The sequence below is a fragment of the Cajanus cajan genome, chromosome 3 (assembly GCF_000230855.2).
Source record: "Cajanus cajan strain Asha chromosome 3, NIPB_CcT2T_4, whole genome shotgun sequence".
Lineage (NCBI taxonomy): Eukaryota > Viridiplantae > Streptophyta > Magnoliopsida > Fabales > Fabaceae > Cajanus > Cajanus cajan.
Window position 1 is genome coordinate 9,847,106 of NC_138519.1, and position 19,167 is coordinate 9,866,272.

Here is a 19,167-nt window from a genome sequence, read left to right on the forward strand (position 1 = left end):
CACTCGGATTGCTTGGCTTGTTGAGCAATGCCGAGTGGGTTTACTCGGATTGCTTAGCTTTTTGAGAAATGCCGAGTGGGTTCACTCGGATTACTTGTCTTTTTTAGCAATGCCGAGTGGGTTCACTCGGATTGCTTTGCTTTTTTAGCGATGCCGAGTGGGTTCACTCGGATTACTTGCCTTTTTTGAGCAATGCCGAGTGGGTTCACTCGGATTGCTTAGCTTCTTGAGCAATGCCGAGTGGGTTCACTCGGATTACTTGCCTTTTTTGAGCAATGCCGAGTGGGTTCACTCGGATTACTTGACTTTTTGAGCAATACCGAGTGGGTTCACTCGGAGTGCTTGGCTTGTTGAGCAATGACGAGTGGGTTCACTCGGATTGCTTGACTTTTTGAGCAATACCGAGTGGGTTCACTCGGAGTGCTTGGCTTGTTGAGCAATGACGAGTGGGTTCACTCGGATTGCTTGACTTTTTGAGCAATACCGAGTGGGTTCACTCGGATTGCTTGGCTTGTTGAGCAATGCCGAGTGGGTTCACTCGGATTGCTTAGCTTTTTGAGAAATGCCGAGTGGGTTCACTCGGATTACTTGTCTTTTTTAGCAATGCCGAGTGGGTTCACTCGGATTACTTGCCTTTTTTGGCAATGCCGAGTGGGTTCACTCGGATTGCGTAGCTTTTTGAGCAATGCCGAGTGTGTTCACTCGGATTACTGTGCTTGTGTTGTCATTTCGAAGGCACGTCCTTGGCCGAATGGGTTATTCGGGAGGGAAGCCTTTTTGCGTGATCCCGAAGGCACGTCCTTAGCCGAATGGGTTATTCGGGAGGGAAGCCTTTTTGCGTGATTCCGAAGGCACGTCCTTAGCCGAATGGGTATTCGGGAGGGAAGCCTTTTTGCGTGATTCCGAAGGCACGTCCTTAGCCGAATGGGTATTCGGGAGGGAAGCCTTTTTGCGTGATTTCGAAGGCACGTCCTTAGCCGAATGGGTTATTCGGGAGGGAAGCCTTTTTGCGTGATTCCGAAGGCACATCCTTGGCCGAATGGGGTCATTCGGGAGGGAAGCCTTGTTGCGCGTTTCCGAAGGCACATCCTTGGCCGAATGGGGTCATTCGGGAGGGAAGCCTTATTGTGCGATTCCGAAGGCACATCCTTGGCCAAATGGGGTCATTCGGGAGGGAAGCCTTATTGTGCGATTCCGAAGGCACATCCTTGGCCGAATGGGGTCATTCGGGAGGGAAGCCTTATTGTAATCAGTGGAAGATAAAACGTGTTGAGTTAAGCTGCTTCTCATTAATAGGTGCCTCGTTAAAAACCTTATCGGCCAAAACCCCTTTTCACTTTTTTGTAAGGGGAAAAAAGACCGATAAGGAAAAGAGTGCACCGAGAAGATATGTTGTGATTACAATGTTTGAATTCAAAAACCTAGCTAAAATACACTTTCAGGTGAGACGAATTCCATGTTCTTGGAACGACCTTGCCCGACAGTTCCTCGAGCTTATATGCTCCATTGTCAAGGTTATGGCGAATACGAAACGGGCCGTCCCAATTAGCCGCCAGCTTGCCTTCCCTAGGATTGCGTCTTGCCGACCCTTGAACCCTCCACACGAGGTCTCCTATCTGAAACTCCCTCTTGACGAGTGATGAGTTGAATCGCCTTGCCATTCGCTGTTTGCAAGCTTCCACCATAATCTGAGCTTGGGTACGAACTTCATCGACCATGTCGATTTCGGCCCGGAGGGATGCCTCATTGCTGTCTTCATTGAAATATTGCCTCCGAAACGATGGCTCTCCCACTTCAACAGGAATCATAGCATCCGTACCATACGTTAGCCGAAAAGGAGTTTCTTTTGTTGTTGACTGTGGTGTGCACCGATAGGCCCATAGGACCTCCAGCAACTCTTCGATCCAAGCTCCTTTGGCGTCGCCTAAGCGTTTCTTCAACTCACCAAGAATAACCTTATTCGCTGCTTCAGCTTGCCCATTTGATTGTGGGTGTTCGACTGAGGTGAAGCGGTGTCGAATACCCAAGTCTTCCACAAACTTGTTGAGCTTGCGATCTGTAAACTGGAGTCCATTGTCAGTGATGATGGCGTATGGTATTCCGAAACGCGTAATAATGTTCTTCCAAAGAAACTTCTGAACATTACTTGCCGTAATGGTAGCAAGTGGCTCGGCCTCAATCCACTTTGTAAAGTAATCAACTGCCACCAACAAGAATTTGCACTGGCCCTTGGCTATGGGGAATGGGCCGAGCAAGTCCATGCCCCACAGAGCGAATGGCCAAGGCGAGCTGATAGTATGAAGTTGTTCTGCCGAGGCGTGGATCAAATTTCCATGCTTTTGACATTGAATGCATTTTTTGACGAATTGTGCATAATCACTTTTGATGGTTGGCCAATAATAACCTGCCCTTAACACTTTTGCTGCGAGGGTTCGTCCACCCGAATGTGATCCACAAATGCCTTGATGAATCTCCCGTAATACATAATCAGATTGTGCCGAGTCTACACATTTGAGTAACGGGGTTGAGAAACCCCTCCGGTACAATTGTCCTCCTATGACCGAATATCTAGCAGATTTAGTCCGTAGGTTTTTAGCGGATAAAGGTTCATCCGGTTCCTTGCCATGGAGAATGAAATTAAGAATTTCGGTCATCCAAGATGTATCGGGTGATTCTGATCCTGTTTCTTCTACCACCATGCTATCGGTCATAGCGGTGCTTGGAGTGGGTAATTCTAGGTGCAAGGTAGTTCTTAGCTGACCTGGTTTTCTGGAACTGCTTGCTAACCTGGCTAGTTGATCGGCGCGTTCATTGTTTTCTCTTGGCGTGTGTCGTACTTGTATTTCATCGAACTTGGAGCACATGTTGTGGAAGAGGTGATAATAACGGAGCAGGTTGGGATCCTTTACTTGAAAGTGATTGTTAACTTGCTCCGACACAATCTGTGAATCTGTCTGGCGAATTAAACGCCGAACCCCAATATCATCTGCCAATCTTAGCCCTGCTAATAGCGCCTCGTATTCGGCCTGATTGTTGGAGGCTCGGAATCCGAAGTGCATTGACTGCTCAAGGATAATCCCCTTTGGTCCTTCAAGAATTATGCCTGCCCCGCTGCCAACGTTGTTCGAAGAGCCATCAACGTGCATTGTCCATTGATCGCTTTGGAATTGACCACTAGGTTTCAACTCATTAATGAACTCAGCCCAGTGTTGTGATTTAATCGGCCCCCTTGGCTCGAACGATATGTCAAACTCCGACAGTTCAACGGACCATGCCATCATCCGGCCTGCGAGCTCGGGTTTCCGTAAGACCTTAGCGATAGGGCAGTCAGTTCGAACCACAATCTTATGTCCCTGGAAATATTGCCGCAATCTCCGAGCAGTGTGAACCAATCCGAGTGCCACTTTTTCAAGTAATTGGTACCGACTCTCCGAGTCTTGCAACATGCGACTGATAAAATAAATGGGCACTTGAGTTTCTTTTTCTTGTATCAGGACTGAGCTAATGGCTTCCTGGGAGACACACAGGTATACCACAAGGGCCGATGATGGGTCGGGCTTAGAGAGTATTGGGGGCGTTCCGAGACGCAACTTCAACGCTTGAAAAGCCGTTTCACACTCTTCGGGCCATGCGAATTTCTTTGTTCTTCTTAGAAGTTTCAAGATTGGTTTTGCTACTTCTGTGAGGCATGGGAGAAACCTTGACAGAGCTGTAAGCCGACCAGCCAATCGTTGTACTTCTTTGACACTTTGAGGACTTCGCATTTCGATCACGGCTCGGCACTTATCAGGGTTGGCTTCAATGCCTCTGGCCGAAAGCATGAAGCCAAGGAATTTGCCGCCTGCGACTCCGAAGACGCACTTTTCTGGATTGAGTCTCATGTTATAATGCCGAATTTGGTGGAAGATCTCACTCAAGTCTGTGATGTGATGATTAAGGTTATTGGATTTGACAACCATATTGTCCACATAAACCTCCATATTTTTGCCGATCTGACTTTTGAATATTTTGTTCATAAGTCGTTGATACGTTGCACCGGCGTTCTTAAGGCCGAATGGCATTACTCGATAACAATAGTTAGCCGAGTCGGTGATAAAAGCCGTCTTCTCCTCATCCTGTGGGTGCATTTGGATCTGATTATATCCTGAATAGGCATCGAGAAATGTCAACATGTTGTGCCCCGAGGCACCATCAACCAGACGATCAATGTTGGGCAAAGGATAAGCATCCTTTGGGCAGGCTTTGTTCAGGTTGGTGTAATCCGTGCACATTCGCCATTTTCCGTTTGGTTTTTTGACCATAACTACGTTAGCAAGCCATGTTGTGTATTGTACTTCCCGGATGAACCTCGCTTCAAGTAGTTTGGCCACTTCATTTTCAACCGCTAGTTTCCTTTCGGTGCCCATCTTCCTTTTTCGTTGGGCTATAGGCTTGGCCTCTCGGCAAACAGAGAGCTTGTGGCACATAACCTTAGGATCGATGCCTGGCATATCTGAGGGGATCCATGCAAAAAGATCTCCGTGCTTCTGAATGACCTTGCTTAACGCACGGCGATCTGATTCAGATAATCCGGCTCCCAAGTACGTGACTTGCGATGTATCGGGGCCGATCCGGACTGCAACTTTTTCTTCTATTGACTCCATTCGCTCGTCTGCATTCATTCTTGGATCCAAGTCCCATGCCGAGGATTTATCTGCTACCATAGGGTTTACCACGTGAACTCTCCTTGACTTCGATTGCTTTTCTTCCACGGGGGCTACTCGCAAACTAGCGAAGTAACATTCTCGAGCTGCCTTTTGGTCGGCATGCATTGTAAGAATTTTTCCCTTGTCGGATGGAAATTTCATTGCGAGATGTGGTGTTGAGACAATAGCTCCCAACCTATTCAATGACGGCCGACCGAGGAGAATGTTGTAGGAAGTATTAGCATGTACCACTATGTACTTAACTTGGATTTCCTTGTACTCTTGCTCGTTGACACCGAAGCGAGTGAAAAGCTTAATGTACCCCTTGGTACTGACTCTTTCTCCCGAGAATCCAACCAAGGGATCATCGTATGGCATGAGTTCTTTTTCTGAGATCCCCAACTGCTTGAAGGTATTCCAGTACAAAATGTCGGCCGAACTGCCCTGATCCACCAAGGTTTTCTTGATTATGCAATTGTGGATTTCAACACTAATTACCATTGGATCGTCTTGTATGGGATCGATCCCTTGGAAGTCAGCGTCAGTGAAGGTTATAGCGGGTAATCTTCGAACAGGTTGCCGACTGACCATATTGACCGACCGGACGGCGCGTAAATGCCTCTTTTGCGCCGAAGAGGTTGAACCTCCTCCCGCAAATCCCCCCGCGATGGTGTTGATGACTCGCCTATGGGAAGATGTCGGCTCATCTTTTCTCTCACGTGATCTGCTTCGCTCGCGGCGAGGTCTATCGGCGCGATTTTGCCGAGGTGGGTCATGTCTAGGTTGACGTTGGCGTTGCGAATCAGACCGATCCACGAACTTATGAAGCTGCCCTTGCTTGATTAAATCTTCAATTTTGTCTCTGAGGGCCGCACACTCTTCGGTAGAGTGCCCCCTATTGCGATGGTACCGACAAGATTTACTAGTATCGGCGCGCGGTGGCGTGGCAGCTCTTTTTGGGACGGCCAGAACCTCCGATGTTAGAGCTTGTTCAAGAACTGCAGCGCGGCTTGCATTGAGTGGAGTGTAGTGAGTGTACTTCGGACCCCGCGTTGGCCGATCCTGAAGTGTGATCTCCTTACCTCGCCCCCGATAGGATGGTTCCGCCGGTTTTTCGGGCTTTCCCGACGGTTCAACTCGGGCTTGATTTCGGAACTCGGCCAACTCCTCCATCTGCATATATTTATCTGCTCTTCTTCGCAGGTCGTTAATATCTGTAGGAGGTTTCTTGCAAAGGCTATTGACGAATGGCCCCGGCTTTAGCGCTGTGGTCAGATGATGAAGCGCTACGGCCGGGTTGAGGTCTCGAATTTCTAGGGCTGCCTTATTGAACCGATCCATGAACGCACGAAGCGTCTCCTTCTTGTCTTGCCGAAGGCTGACTAGTGACAGAGAGGTCAAGCTATGGGGACGGCTTGTCGCGAACTGGATAGTGAACTGTGACGACAAGGTGCTGAAAGAATCGATTGAATTGGGAGGTAGTCGGGTGAACCAACTCAAGGCCCTACCTTTGAGAGACGTTGGGAAGATACGACATAAGGCAGCGTCGTCCGTAGTGCTCAAGGTTACCTGCGTAAGGAAAACATCGAGATGTTCATCAGGGTCAGTGGTACCATCATACTTATCAATAGGTAAAGATTTCCAATTGTCCATCAAAGAGAGTTGCATGATGGATGAAGTGAATGGGTGTCGGTGCGATCCGATAGTTGCCAAATCTGTGGGTCGGCCTACTGTTGGTATGACCGAAGGGAATTTTTGAGGTGCCACCGCCGAGGCATGAGGGGCCGAGGTGTGTACTGCCTGGGATTGATATGACCCCTGGGTTTGCGTGTTAGTAGCCTGAGTAGGTTTCCACGATGAATCTTGATTTCTCAACGCCTCATTCTCGGCTCTCAAGGCTGAAAGCTCCCTCGCATCCTTTTCTCGCTGCTGCTTCATTTTCTCCATCTCTCGCTTCATCAGTCGAACAGTCTCCGAAAGATCAGTTTCATCTACCACTTCCACGTGCTCTTCTTCTTCGGTTTGATGTTCTTCCATGTTCGTTCTCCTAGTTATCGCCATTGCTTTCGCTCAGTTGATCTTTTAGAATCGTTTCGGTTCGGCCCCACGGTGGGCGCCAAAATGTACCTGTCTAAAGGATACACCAATAATCCTTTCGTATTCTGAGGGCCGAACGAGTGCTCCGAACCAATATTCCGGTGTGGGGGAGGTACCTGCAAAAGGCACTCCGACGCTCAAGTCAGGACAAAGCGCAGATATCGATGGCAATTAATGAACAGTAACCTTACCTCGTGACAAGAGCTATTTATACTGACATTTATGGGCCCGGATTCCCATGGGCCTTGGGACGTGATTACCGGATTAGGTAATACGCCTCTAATCGGCTTACTGGTGTGCTTAACTCTTAATCCTTGATTATCTCCTTATTAGTGGGAACCCGGGGTTATAGATTATCTGGTGGCCGAATGCCAATCGGCTTCCTGGTTCGGACATTCGGGTGCCGATTGGGTTTCGGTTACCACGTGGCCGAATGGCCGAACCAGATAGCCGATTGGCCGAGCTAGGTGGCCGAATGGCCTTGCTAGTACAGAAAATAAATTGTATCTAAAGGGAATTAAACACCTCAAATTCACTTTTTAGTAAATTTATTCAAACGAAAATTACCCATTTCAATAATAATAATAATAATAATAATAATAATTAATTATTCACATAATTGATTATTAAAATAATCCAATTTTAACATTTTTTTTCAAACACTCTCTAAGTACGTGTTTAAAGAAAATTAGTTGTTTGAAAAAAATCTAATATCAAATTTTCACATTTTCTAACTTTTCAGGTATTTTTTTTTTTGGTTCATCCACTTTTGATAGTGGTGATTAATCTCCTTGCTAGGAGGGAGACACCTTAAAGGGTGAGATAGCTGGCCCCAAGATTTAACGCGACTGCATATACAAGGCAGGATTCGAACCCCTGACCTTGTTTAAGCGTGGATCAACCCCTACCGCTAAACCACACGCTTAGGGTTCTTTTCAGGTATTTTTAATTTGAAGAAAAGAATTAGTTGTTACAAAAATTAGCTAAAATTCATAAACCTTTTTTTTTTTTTTTTTGAAAAATAAGTTGTTTATATAAAACTGAAAAATTAAAGCTTATATTCTCAGCAGATTTTTTAAGTTAATTTACCACAAAATATTATTTTTAATTATATCTAAACAAAATTAATTTCTTAAAATTACTTATAAAACAAAATTTTATTTCAATTATAATCGATAATAATAATAATAATCACTTAATTATATAATATTATTAAAATAATCTAATTTTCATGAGTTTCTCAAACACATCTTAAAACTATTTTACATCATTATTTTATGTGAAAAAAACTCAAATAAAAATTGTTGGATAATTTCCTCTAGAAAAGGAAAAGTGATACTGTGAGTTTGCAGGAGCGAGATGAGACATATGACACACATGAGAGGGAAGATACCTTCCTTGTTCCTTCCACACCCTTTGAATGATTCACAGAAGAAGTAAGCAATAACTTGAGATATTCTTGCATTGTCTACCATTTCCAAACCACACAAACATGAAAATGCCTCCTTTTCTTCCTCGTTCATTCTTCTTCTTCTGTTGCTTTCTCCTCCTCCCACTTTTGCTCTTGCTCATGCTCTTGGTTGCACCCTCATCTTCATCTTCATCTTCAAATGACAATAATAATAAGGTAACCGTGTCACTCTACTACGAAAGTTTGTGTCCCTATTGTGCTGATTTCATAGTGAACCATCTCGTGACCCTCTTCCAAACGGATCTCATCTCCATTGTCAACCTCAGAATGGTTCCTTGGGGCAATGCTTGGATTGCACCTGATGGCACTGTCTTTTGTCAGGTTAGTTCCATGTCTTCACTTTTCCTTCCTTTTTCACATTCTTCATTGGTTTTGTTCTTCAATCTCTTCTACTATCAATACCATGTTTGGAAACATGTTCAAAAATTATGTTTTGAGATGTGTAAGCTTTTTATTTTTTTTAAAATTATATCTTAGATGTCTTTAGTATTAAAACTAAACACCTATAGAAACCAATTAGTTTAAAGATAAGATTTAGACTCAATTTCTTGTTTTAGTATTATTTTTCATTTAAAAACTAGAATTTTACTTTGATAGTATGTCTTTATTATATAAATTCTTGAAATGAAATTTTAATTATGTTGAGATCGCAATAAGCCTGTGTTTTTTTTAATAAGAATATAGTGGAACAGTTTTTGAGAAATTAAAATCAGTCAAGCATTTTTTGAAGGACTAAAACTAGAAGTTAGCAAAAAAAATGGGAAACTAAAAATAGAACAAATTTTTTGAGAGACTGACCAGACAAATATTTTTTGAGGGATTAAAATAGAAATTTACAAAAACAATGAGGAGCTAAAAATACAATCAACCCTATTTCTTTTATTTGTTTGTATAGATTGTATTTTAACAAGAAAAAAGCTATTTAAAAAAAAACTTATTTTTCTAAAAATTAATTTTTTAAGAGTCGTTTTCTATAATAATTTTAAATTTTAAACAAAGTGCCCGATATCTAAAAGAAAATGCATATAAATATTTTTAATTAATTTAATATATGATACTCAAGAACAGTCCTTTTTACCGGTATTCATTTTACTTGTTGTCTTCTTTTATCGTGTACTACGATCTTTTAAATTCTTTTAATGAGAGGGTTCTTTTTTATGTATTTAGTTTTTATTCTTAAACTGGGTTCTAGGACATAGGTGGAACCAGAAGTAGAATCTATGATGTTCAAATGAATAAAGTTGTAACAGTGATAGGTCATTTTCTGGGATCAGTAACACATGTCAATTTAAAGGTACTGACACCCTAATAAATGTGGTTGTCCATTCGTTACCCAAATTGAATTCTTCAACAACCCACCAAATTGGTCAATTATTAAGGTTAAAGTAAAAAATAAAAAATAAAATTGTGATACCATGATATCATTGATATGTCAGTTTCTTAATCAAAAGAATGGGTCTTTATTATTTCTCTGTTATTTAGTTTTTCTAAGCCATTAAATTATGTTTTTTTAAATAACCATTATAAACCAGGCTTGATCATTTTTGGCCTTCTCATCATCATTTTTTTTATTTGGGTTTTCCAACAATGAATAATAAATTTATTCAAAAAAATTATCTGTCAAAATCATAATAACAATCCAAATCTAATTTTTGGATTTTTTTTAAATATATCAATTTTTTTTATTTATTTAAATAACCTGGGCACAAGATTATTTACGCAAATAATCAGTAATTGATTTTTCAAAAGGATTTTTAATTTTTTTTTTCAAAATTCCTTTGAGAAATCGGTTACTAACCGATTTCTCACTTGGGTTTTTTTTTCTCATTTTTTGGACATTTTTTGGTTTTTTTTTTCAAATTTGTTTTTTTTTTCATTTTTTAATATTCAGATTTTAAAAAAATTATAATGAATTTTTAAAAAATTTATTTATTTTTTGTTTTTATTTTAGATTATAAAAATCTATTTAAAATAAATTATAAAGAATAAAATTTAATAAAATTAATTTTAAATAGAAATTTAAATAAATGAAAAAATTATGATAAATCACAACTTTAAATAAAAAAAACTTTAATTGAGATTAACAACTTTAAATAAAAACAAAATAACAACAACAAAATAGGAGATCAAATAAAAAAGAATAACAACAGAATTACAATCCACGAAATTACAATCCAACTTTGATGATGTCTATGCCCACTAGTTCCACACCTTGGAGGTTGTTGGTTCCTTGTTGGGTTTTGACGACCAATGTGTGGTTGTTGTGGTTCAACTTGCTCCTCATCATGTTCTATATTAATAGTATCAGTGGCTGAATTTGACAAACCACTTGCACCGACCTCAGAGTGATAAGAAGAAAATGAAGGAAAATTCATGCTTTGCATGTAATTATATGCACTTTGTGGCATGTGTACGTCGACGCCGAAAAGATTGCTCATGAAGTCCTCTGTTGGAGTTATTGTTAATGGTGGGGTGTACATGAATTGTTCATGGTGCGTATGAAATGGTGGATTAGACTGGGGATGTTATTCCACACTATAAGGTGGGTGGTTATCTCTAGCCATTGGGAATGTTGTTCCAGTTGTTGTTGGAAGTTGTGTACTAGAAGTGGATGCATGAGATGAAGAATACTGGCTACAAAGAAATAATTTAGAATCAGCATGAAACCATTGCAAATACTCAAGAGTGTGTTGGAGAGGCCCCTGAAGTGGTTCCCCAAAAATAACATGTTTGCGTCTGTCTTTCCAAATAGAAATCCAGTCTGCATGTTGTTCAGCCCAGTTGGTGTCGCTATGTCCTCTCATGTCTATTTCGTGCATTTTATCAAGATTATGAGCTTCATTAGGGATTGGTTGCCATAAGCCAAATTGCAATTGGACTCATTTTGATGCCAGACTACATCTGCAAATGAAGTTAAAGTAGTACAAGAAGTCCATATTCTAGAATCCTTAAAAGCACGTGTTGGTAGTGAGGATTGAAATTCCCTATATGGCATCCATAGAAACTGAAAAAGAAAAATGTTTAGGGTATGAATCAATTGAGTATAATAGAGTATGTTTGAGAGAATTTTACATTGTATTACCTCGTTATGGTTCATATTGTCATATCTTAATTTGTAGCCAAGTAAGTCTCCATGGGGCGTGCTTGAAAATCTTAGCCCTCTTCCTAACCACCTAAAAGATTTGTACATTGATAAAATTCTAGGTAAAAAATTTTGGTTGTTCGATGTATTAAAGTGGTATAAAAATTAATCCATACCTCGATACTAGTGAAAATGTAGTATCCCGTTGGACTCTTGGTTGGATGGAGGGTATGTGATACCAAGCCCAAGACTGTAGAAGCAAAGAACATCCACCCATTTTCTTTGACGATGGATAGATTGCCCTACACATTTCTCTGTACAAATGTGCCAAACAAGCAGAACCCCAACTATATTGTACTGCATGTTCCAAGTCAGCCAATAGTGGTAAATACATTAAGTGAATTTTGTTACCTGACTTGTCTGGCATAATGACACCACTGATCAACCCTAAGATATATGCCCTACAATGTTGGTGCAATTGTTGTTCAGTGAGTTCATCTGGTAGTGCAATTGTATGGTCTCTTAACCATTTTAGTTTTATGCTTGAGCCAACTAGAGCTTCCTTTTTTGAAGGTACGAAGCCTAACAACTCGTAACACAATTCATCCTAGTCAAAGAAAGTTGGTCCTGTGACTGGTTTGCCGTCGATCCTTAAACTCAATTGTAGTGCCACATCTTCTAAAGTGACCGTGCACTCATCAACTGGGAGGTGAAAAGTATGTGTCTCAAGTCTCCACCTCTCCACCAAAGACGTTATCAAACAATCATCAATTTTAAAATGTCTTATTTTCACAACCTCGTCAAAGCCAGCAACCTCCAACAAATGCTCAATTCTTGGGTCAAGTGTAGGCTTGGAACGATAGTAAGATTGAATCACTTGATCACTTGTCTGTGAAAATGGTAGAATTGGAATGTTAGTAATGAATAATATTAGTTGTAAACATTATGCAATATATATTAACTTATCATAAGATGAGTTTCATTTGACCTATGGAGGTGTTGTTTCCACAACATAGTTGAAGATGAAGAAGACATTCTTGAAAAACAATAGCAAAGAAATTGAAGAGTGTAATAGCTGAAGAGAATTGATATTTTTTTGTGTGTTTAGGCTTGGATCGTATGTAGTGTATATATAGTGCAAAAAATTTGAATTAGTTTGTCTCATTGCATAAAGAAATCCAATGACTTTGTGCAATGTTATCAATTACTTTGTCCTAGAGCGTTAGAAAAATTAATGACTTTGTGCAGAGTGTCATCAATTTCTTTGTCCCAGAGCTTTAGAAAAGTTATTGACTTTGTGCAGAGTGTCATCAATTACTTTGTCCCAGAGCGTCATAAAAATTAATGACTTTGTGCAGAGTGTCATCAATTGCTTTGTCCTAGAGCGTTAGAAAAATTAATGTTTTGTGCATAGTGTCATTGCCTTGGTCCCAGAGCATCAGAAAAATAATGCTTTGTGCAGAGCGTCAGGAATCCAATGACTTTGTGTTTGTCCACATTAGGTTGCTTTAGTTCTATATAAACCCTAAACACACGCTAAAAAAATGCAACAGATTGAAACATCCAATCAATGGAGTCGTTAACTGTTCCAGCCACTGTTTACTATGATGGACAAATTGTTTCCATTGAGCATGGAGATACATTTTTTAGCAACAAGGTTAAAACCCTACTGGTAAGCAACATGATGACTTATCAGCAACTTAAGCAGGTTATTAATAATAACCTTAATCTTCTTCATTACAAAGTTGTCATAGATATTCACTACCGATACCCAAATTCATGTATCGATGGTGTATATAAATATACAATGTGTCGTCTTAGGGATGATGAAGATGTGGAGTGTATGTTTTCATTGTTCACAGAACTGCACGACCTAACAAGTCTCGAATTGTATGCTACCACGACGTATATTAGATTATTGCATGGGATGGAAGTGATTGAAAAATACCTTGACCAAGCGATAAAGTTAGACAACTAATGTTATATGATTTAGGTTTTATGTTATTTATCTATTATGTTTGAAGTTTGTTTAAATTGTGTCTTTTTTTTAATTTATTTTCATTTTAATGATGTAACGTTAAAATTAGTGTACTTAATATATATTTATTATTATATTACAGTTTTCAATTTTCTATATTAATAAATTTAATTTAAATAATAAAATTCATTTTATAATTCTAAAATTTAGTATAAGAAATAAGTTTTAAAATTTTATTTATTTTTAACATAATTTTAAAATATTATACAAAATTTTATAATTTTATATATAATTCTGAAAATTATAATTAACTATATTTATTTTTAAAAAGTTTAAAATCAGAAATATTATAATTTATAAATAAATATAATATTAATTTTATTATTAATTATTATCTTTTATAAATTATTTAATTTAAATATTAAATATATTTCTTAAAATTAATTATAATTTCTTAAAAATATGAAAATCAAAAAGTGAATATATTTTTTTATTTTACAAAATATGAAAAAAAAAACGAAAAAAAAAATCCCATTCAAAATCCCTTTGAGAAATCGGTTACCCAGTAACCGATTTCTCACTTGGGCTTCAAAGTAGGTTATTTAGGTAAATAATAACCAGCCCAGATTATTTAAATAAATAAAAAATTGATATATTAAAAAAAAAGTCAATTTTTTTGTGCATAATGCATATACTATCTTGATTCTTCATCCATTATTAAGCTGATTCTAACAGTGTATACAAATTAAAGAAAAATATTGTTTCTTTAGTATCATATGAAATGTCTATTTCATTCACACACACAAAATGAAATGGCTATTACTTTCTCTTTTTTTTTTTTTTTTTAATATAATTTAATTTTATTATTTTGCAATTTTTCTTCCTTTAATTTGCAGCATGGAGACGATGAATGCTTTCTAAACACGATCGAGGCCTGCGCTATTGCAATCTATCCTGATGTGGTAAAATTCCTACAAGCATTTTTTAAATCTATTTTTTTTATTGTTCTCCTAGTTTTAAGAATGTTTAATTTTAATCTATAATTTCCTTTATTACAAATTTTTTAATTTTCAAAATTAAGTATTGTTAGTGTACCATAAACATAATACTTAAACAGAAAACATTGATATGGAATGTGAGTGATATTATTCCACAATTACTTAGTTACACCAACTTTTAAAAGAAACAACCTTATTTTTAACATATATATATATGTTATATTTCTTTTTATTTTAATTAAATTTTATAATCTATTAAAATAATTTTATTTTTTATTTTTAATATTATTATTTTGATATGTGACTAATTAATTATTAGGTAGTATATCACATCCCATATCAATATTTTTTATTTTATTTTAGATGACATGTTAATAGTCGACCAATTTTGCTTAATTTTAAAAATTAAGAAGACTAAATTTGTAATAAAATTTTTTAAAAGACTAAAATTACACATTTGAAAAAATATAGGGATCGAAAGTGAATTAAAGTCTTTTATTTTTCTTAGTACCTTCTGTGTTCTATTAAACAAATCAACTAGGTATTAATAAGTTTAATACATCAATTAATATTTTAATTTTTTAATTAAGTTTTCAAACTTAAAAAATTGTAATTAGATTCTTGACATTTTTTTATATATTTTTTTTTGTAATCGAATCTCTGGAGTTAATTTGTGATGATGATTTTAAATTGTTACAAAAGTAAAAATTTGTAACGATTTTATTAATTACAAAGATGAATCATCCAATTACAAATGCTTTTAATTTAAAGATTTAATTAAAAATTTTCAAAATGTATATGGAACTATATACAACATATTAAACCATATTAGTACACTGTTTTGTTTGTGGATTAATTTCTCAATAGTTTAATTTTACTAGCTAATTGTGCAATGATTTTATAATGGATGTCATAGGACATGCTAATTAGCTAGTCACTGCTATAGCCATAGTGTGAAGGGGATAATGCACAACATTTTGAATTGCAAACAAAAGTCAAATAGATGCATGCACTATGCTAGTGTAATGTGTTGGTGTTAAGTAATAATAAGTGCAATTATGATGCACTGAGTTGCAGGTACAACATTTCAAATTTATACGGTGTTTGGAGCGTCTAACCTTAGAGGGGAGACATAGCCAATGGGTTAACTGCTTCCAAATGACTGGGTTGGGCACATCACCTATTAACTGCTATACTAGTGGCAATGGAAAAACTGTGAGTACTCTTTTGTTTCTTTTTCCTTAATTTCCATCAACTGCTATGTATACACACCAATGCCATTTACCAACCTCTTTTCTTGCTTAAGCAATTTGAGGCTAATTTTCATGTGACTAACATACACTTTTCTTTCTAAAAGTGAATTTCATGTTGCTTTGATTCTTCAATGTGCATGTCTATACAAACTCTTTCTAAAAGTGTGTACCTACTAATTAAGAGCAACTGTTTGATATATGAGAGTTTTCTTAATAGCACTACTTAACAATAAAATATTATTTTCATATCTTATTTGTGATTTTAAAATACTAATTATAGAGTAAATATTATTTTGATATCTTGTTTGTGATTTAAATTACTTAAAAAATTATAGAGTTGTTTAATGTTCTTGTGTATGTGTAGGAGAAAAAATATAAGATGTTAAAGAGAGAGAATATTTTTTAGTTAAGCAACTTGTAGATAAAAATTTCCATTAGAATGAAAATTCATTGGATTACTTAAAATTATGGTGATATGTATGAGCCCATTTAATAGGATAAAGTGAGTTGCTTATATGAAGAAAATTGGAGCAACTTTAACGAGTTTGTCCAATCAAGTTGTAAATTTGATTTTTTTTTTAATTATATAAACTATTTATTTTTTTATTTTTTTATGCATAACAATCAGATTGACCAAAAATTTGCAAAGGAAACTTCTCAGCTTAATCCTCCCCACAGATTTGTTCCATGGGTGGTTGTCAACAACCAAGCACTCCAAGAGGTTTGTGATGATATATATGAAAGAATAATGTGTACAATCAACCCAAATGAGTTATACCTAAATGAATATATATCTAACCTCTTTGCCTTTTTCCTGTGGTTGCAGGACTACAGAAATTTTGTGGCCTATATTTGTAGGGCTTACAAAGGCAATGTGATACCAAATGCTTGTAGATCACAACTTTCCACAAAAACTTATGACTCAAAGGAAAACGTTAATTCCTTTCAACCTGTTTGCTATGTAGATGAAACAAGAAATCTGACCTTACCATTGGTCACCGGATTAAGAAGTAAATCCCCAAGAAATTGATGAAGTTAGAATATAGTATTTGAATAGAGTGATTCATGATTTATAACTCCATTTTAATTCTCTCTCCCTTAATCGTGTTAACGGTTGCTGTAAACTCTCATATGATGATGCATCATCACCTTATATAAATTTTAGTTTAGTTCCTATAAATACTTCTATTATAATCTGTTTTTATTTATTCATTTTAGTCCTCGACTCTTTAGTTACGACGATTTCGCAACGAAAAGGGAATAATGCCAGAAAAATTAAATATTATGGGGATTATTTTAATGTTTTCGAAAGACTAAAATAAAAATAGATATGTTTAAAAGACAAAAAAATATATTTAAGCATGACATTATCAACTTATATGTTCTTTTAAGAAAATAAAAAATAAATAAGGTAAGCCGAGAAAATTATTATTATTTTTAAAAAAATAATTTTTTTTCTAGGGGTGTTTTGTAGAAAGTTTTTTGTATGTCCAAGAATCATAAATCTTAACAATTATAATTTACGACCATGACGAAATTATGTTTGGTTGATGGTAAATATTTTAAAAAAATATTTATAAATGTTATTTGAGAATCAAATATTTTTATTATATTAAATATTAAATTAAGATAATGTTATACTTTTGTCATTGTAAATTTTTCTTATAATTCATGATTCGTGAATCTTAGATTCCACCTCTTCCATAGAAACAATTTTGCCAACAAAAAGTGTAAAAATCATTCTCAAAAGCCAAAGTTTCTTAGTAATATTATTTAAAAAGTAACATCAAATATGAAAAACTAAGTGAATTTTTTTTATATATAAAACACTTCTATAGTATAATGAACATTAATTTAAAGGAAGATGAATGTAATCCTATATATCTTTTATAATAATTATAATATTAATATAAATTATTCACTATTAAAAATAGTGACTAATCTTTAACGAAGATAAAAAAAATATCATCTCTATTCCATACTAAAACTTGGATTTAAACCTTGAAACCTATATATCAAACCTAATTTTTTAAATAATAATTGTGGGGGTAAAAATGGAATAAAAACTGTGTTGGACAGGCCTAGTCTAAAAATTAATTTGCAAAAGTAGGCCTTTCTCAATATTTATTGGCATATGAATTCCCTAAATTAAACCCGTACATTTAGAACATAAAAGATAATTATATACAACCATTACCATAAATTTCTCTATCACGGATAGGATAGAGACAAAAAAAGACAGAAATGAAAGAATGAAATCAAATGTAATTTTACATGGATAGATATGCAAATCGCAAACTGAAGCCAAAAGAAAAAGAAGAAAGAGAAAAAATAAACAAACTATAAACTAGAAAGTAGGAACTGTTAAAGGACAAAAGGAATATCCACACTTTGTGGTTGGTAACTGGTAAATAAGACACAGAAGGGAGAAGGAGTTACAAGGGCAAGATATATAAACAAGGATAAACAGACGGGAATAATTATGTTACCATGTAGCTTGAAGCTTTTTTTTTTTTTTTTTGTGGGGTTAAGTAATCTTAACACAATAAATTGGAATAATTATGTTATCATGTAGCTTGAAGCTTATTTTTTTGTGGGGTTAAGTAATCTTAACACAATAAATTAAATTGTTGTTAAAGTGGAATTCAACATACTTTCTTTAAATAATTTTATATTCAAGTATTATGAATGAATAAAACATAGTTAGGAAGAAAAATCTTATTACACGAGATAAGTAATTTACTCTCATTAAAGATGGTTAGGATTTTTAATGAAAATTTGTTATTGATAAAGTTAATGAATATTTTGTATTAATAATATATAATTATTAAAAAATAAAGTTAATATAAACATTACATATATACAATACATATTTGATATGGAAATATGATTATTTTAAAATATGTAGAATACTATATGTATAAGTACATGTCTTCATATGTATCAATATTTATAAAATATAATAAATATGTAATTGCAATTTTGATCAAAAATCCATAAATATAATAATATATATTTGTAATTTTGTAAATCCAAATTAAAAACATTCTTCTCGTACATTCTTAAAAATAATTAAATTATAAATCATTTCATCATAAATTACTTCATATTATTTACGAATAGAAATAATACTAATAATGTTATTTATTTCTTAAAATCATCAATATAAGAGACAATTTTATTTTTAGTTTATCAAGGGACAATATTTCTATATTACACATGTTTATATGTCTTTTTATTATTATTTTTATACATGAATGCATGTTATATGTCTGTTTTACTTGTAATAGATATTTCATAATTTTATCATATGTCTTATTTACTTGTAATAATAGATATTTTAAACTATATAAGATACAATATTGTAAAATTACACTCTTCTCTTACAAGAGATACGTCTATTACACTAAACTCTCCTTTTCAATATATGATGCTTTATCCATTTTTTTTAAAAATTTTCATTAAAGTTTCATTAACTTCTGTTGCAAAAAGAGTTATTACAAAAATGTCCTTAGAGATGTAAATATTACAACATCTTTTCTTCTTGTGTTAAAATAAACATTTCCTCCCTTAATAAATTCAAATATGTTACATTTTAACAAT

At 35.4% G+C, this 19,167-nt stretch overlaps 2 protein-coding genes across 2 annotated transcripts; one reads left to right on the forward strand and one right to left on the reverse strand.

Moving 5' to 3' along the window:
- Nucleotides 1-1,421: 1,421 nt before the first annotated feature.
- Nucleotides 1,422-6,746, reverse strand: LOC145956030 (uncharacterized). Its single transcript, XM_083071585.1, has one exon. The coding sequence runs from the start codon at nucleotides 6,744-6,746 to the stop codon at nucleotides 1,422-1,424; it is 5,325 nt and encodes a 1,774-aa protein (XP_082927711.1).
- A 1,315-nt stretch (nucleotides 6,747-8,061) lies between these two features.
- On the forward strand, nucleotides 8,062-16,744 carry LOC109815841 (gamma-interferon-responsive lysosomal thiol protein). Its single transcript, XM_020380651.3, has 5 exons — nucleotides 8,062-8,574; nucleotides 14,210-14,275; nucleotides 15,389-15,526; nucleotides 16,193-16,285; nucleotides 16,391-16,744. Exons 1-5 carry the CDS (start codon nucleotides 8,275-8,277, stop codon nucleotides 16,592-16,594), a joined length of 801 nt encoding a protein of 266 aa, XP_020236240.1. The 5' UTR covers nucleotides 8,062-8,274; the 3' UTR covers nucleotides 16,595-16,744.
- The last annotated feature ends 2,423 nt before the right edge of the window (nucleotides 16,745-19,167 follow it).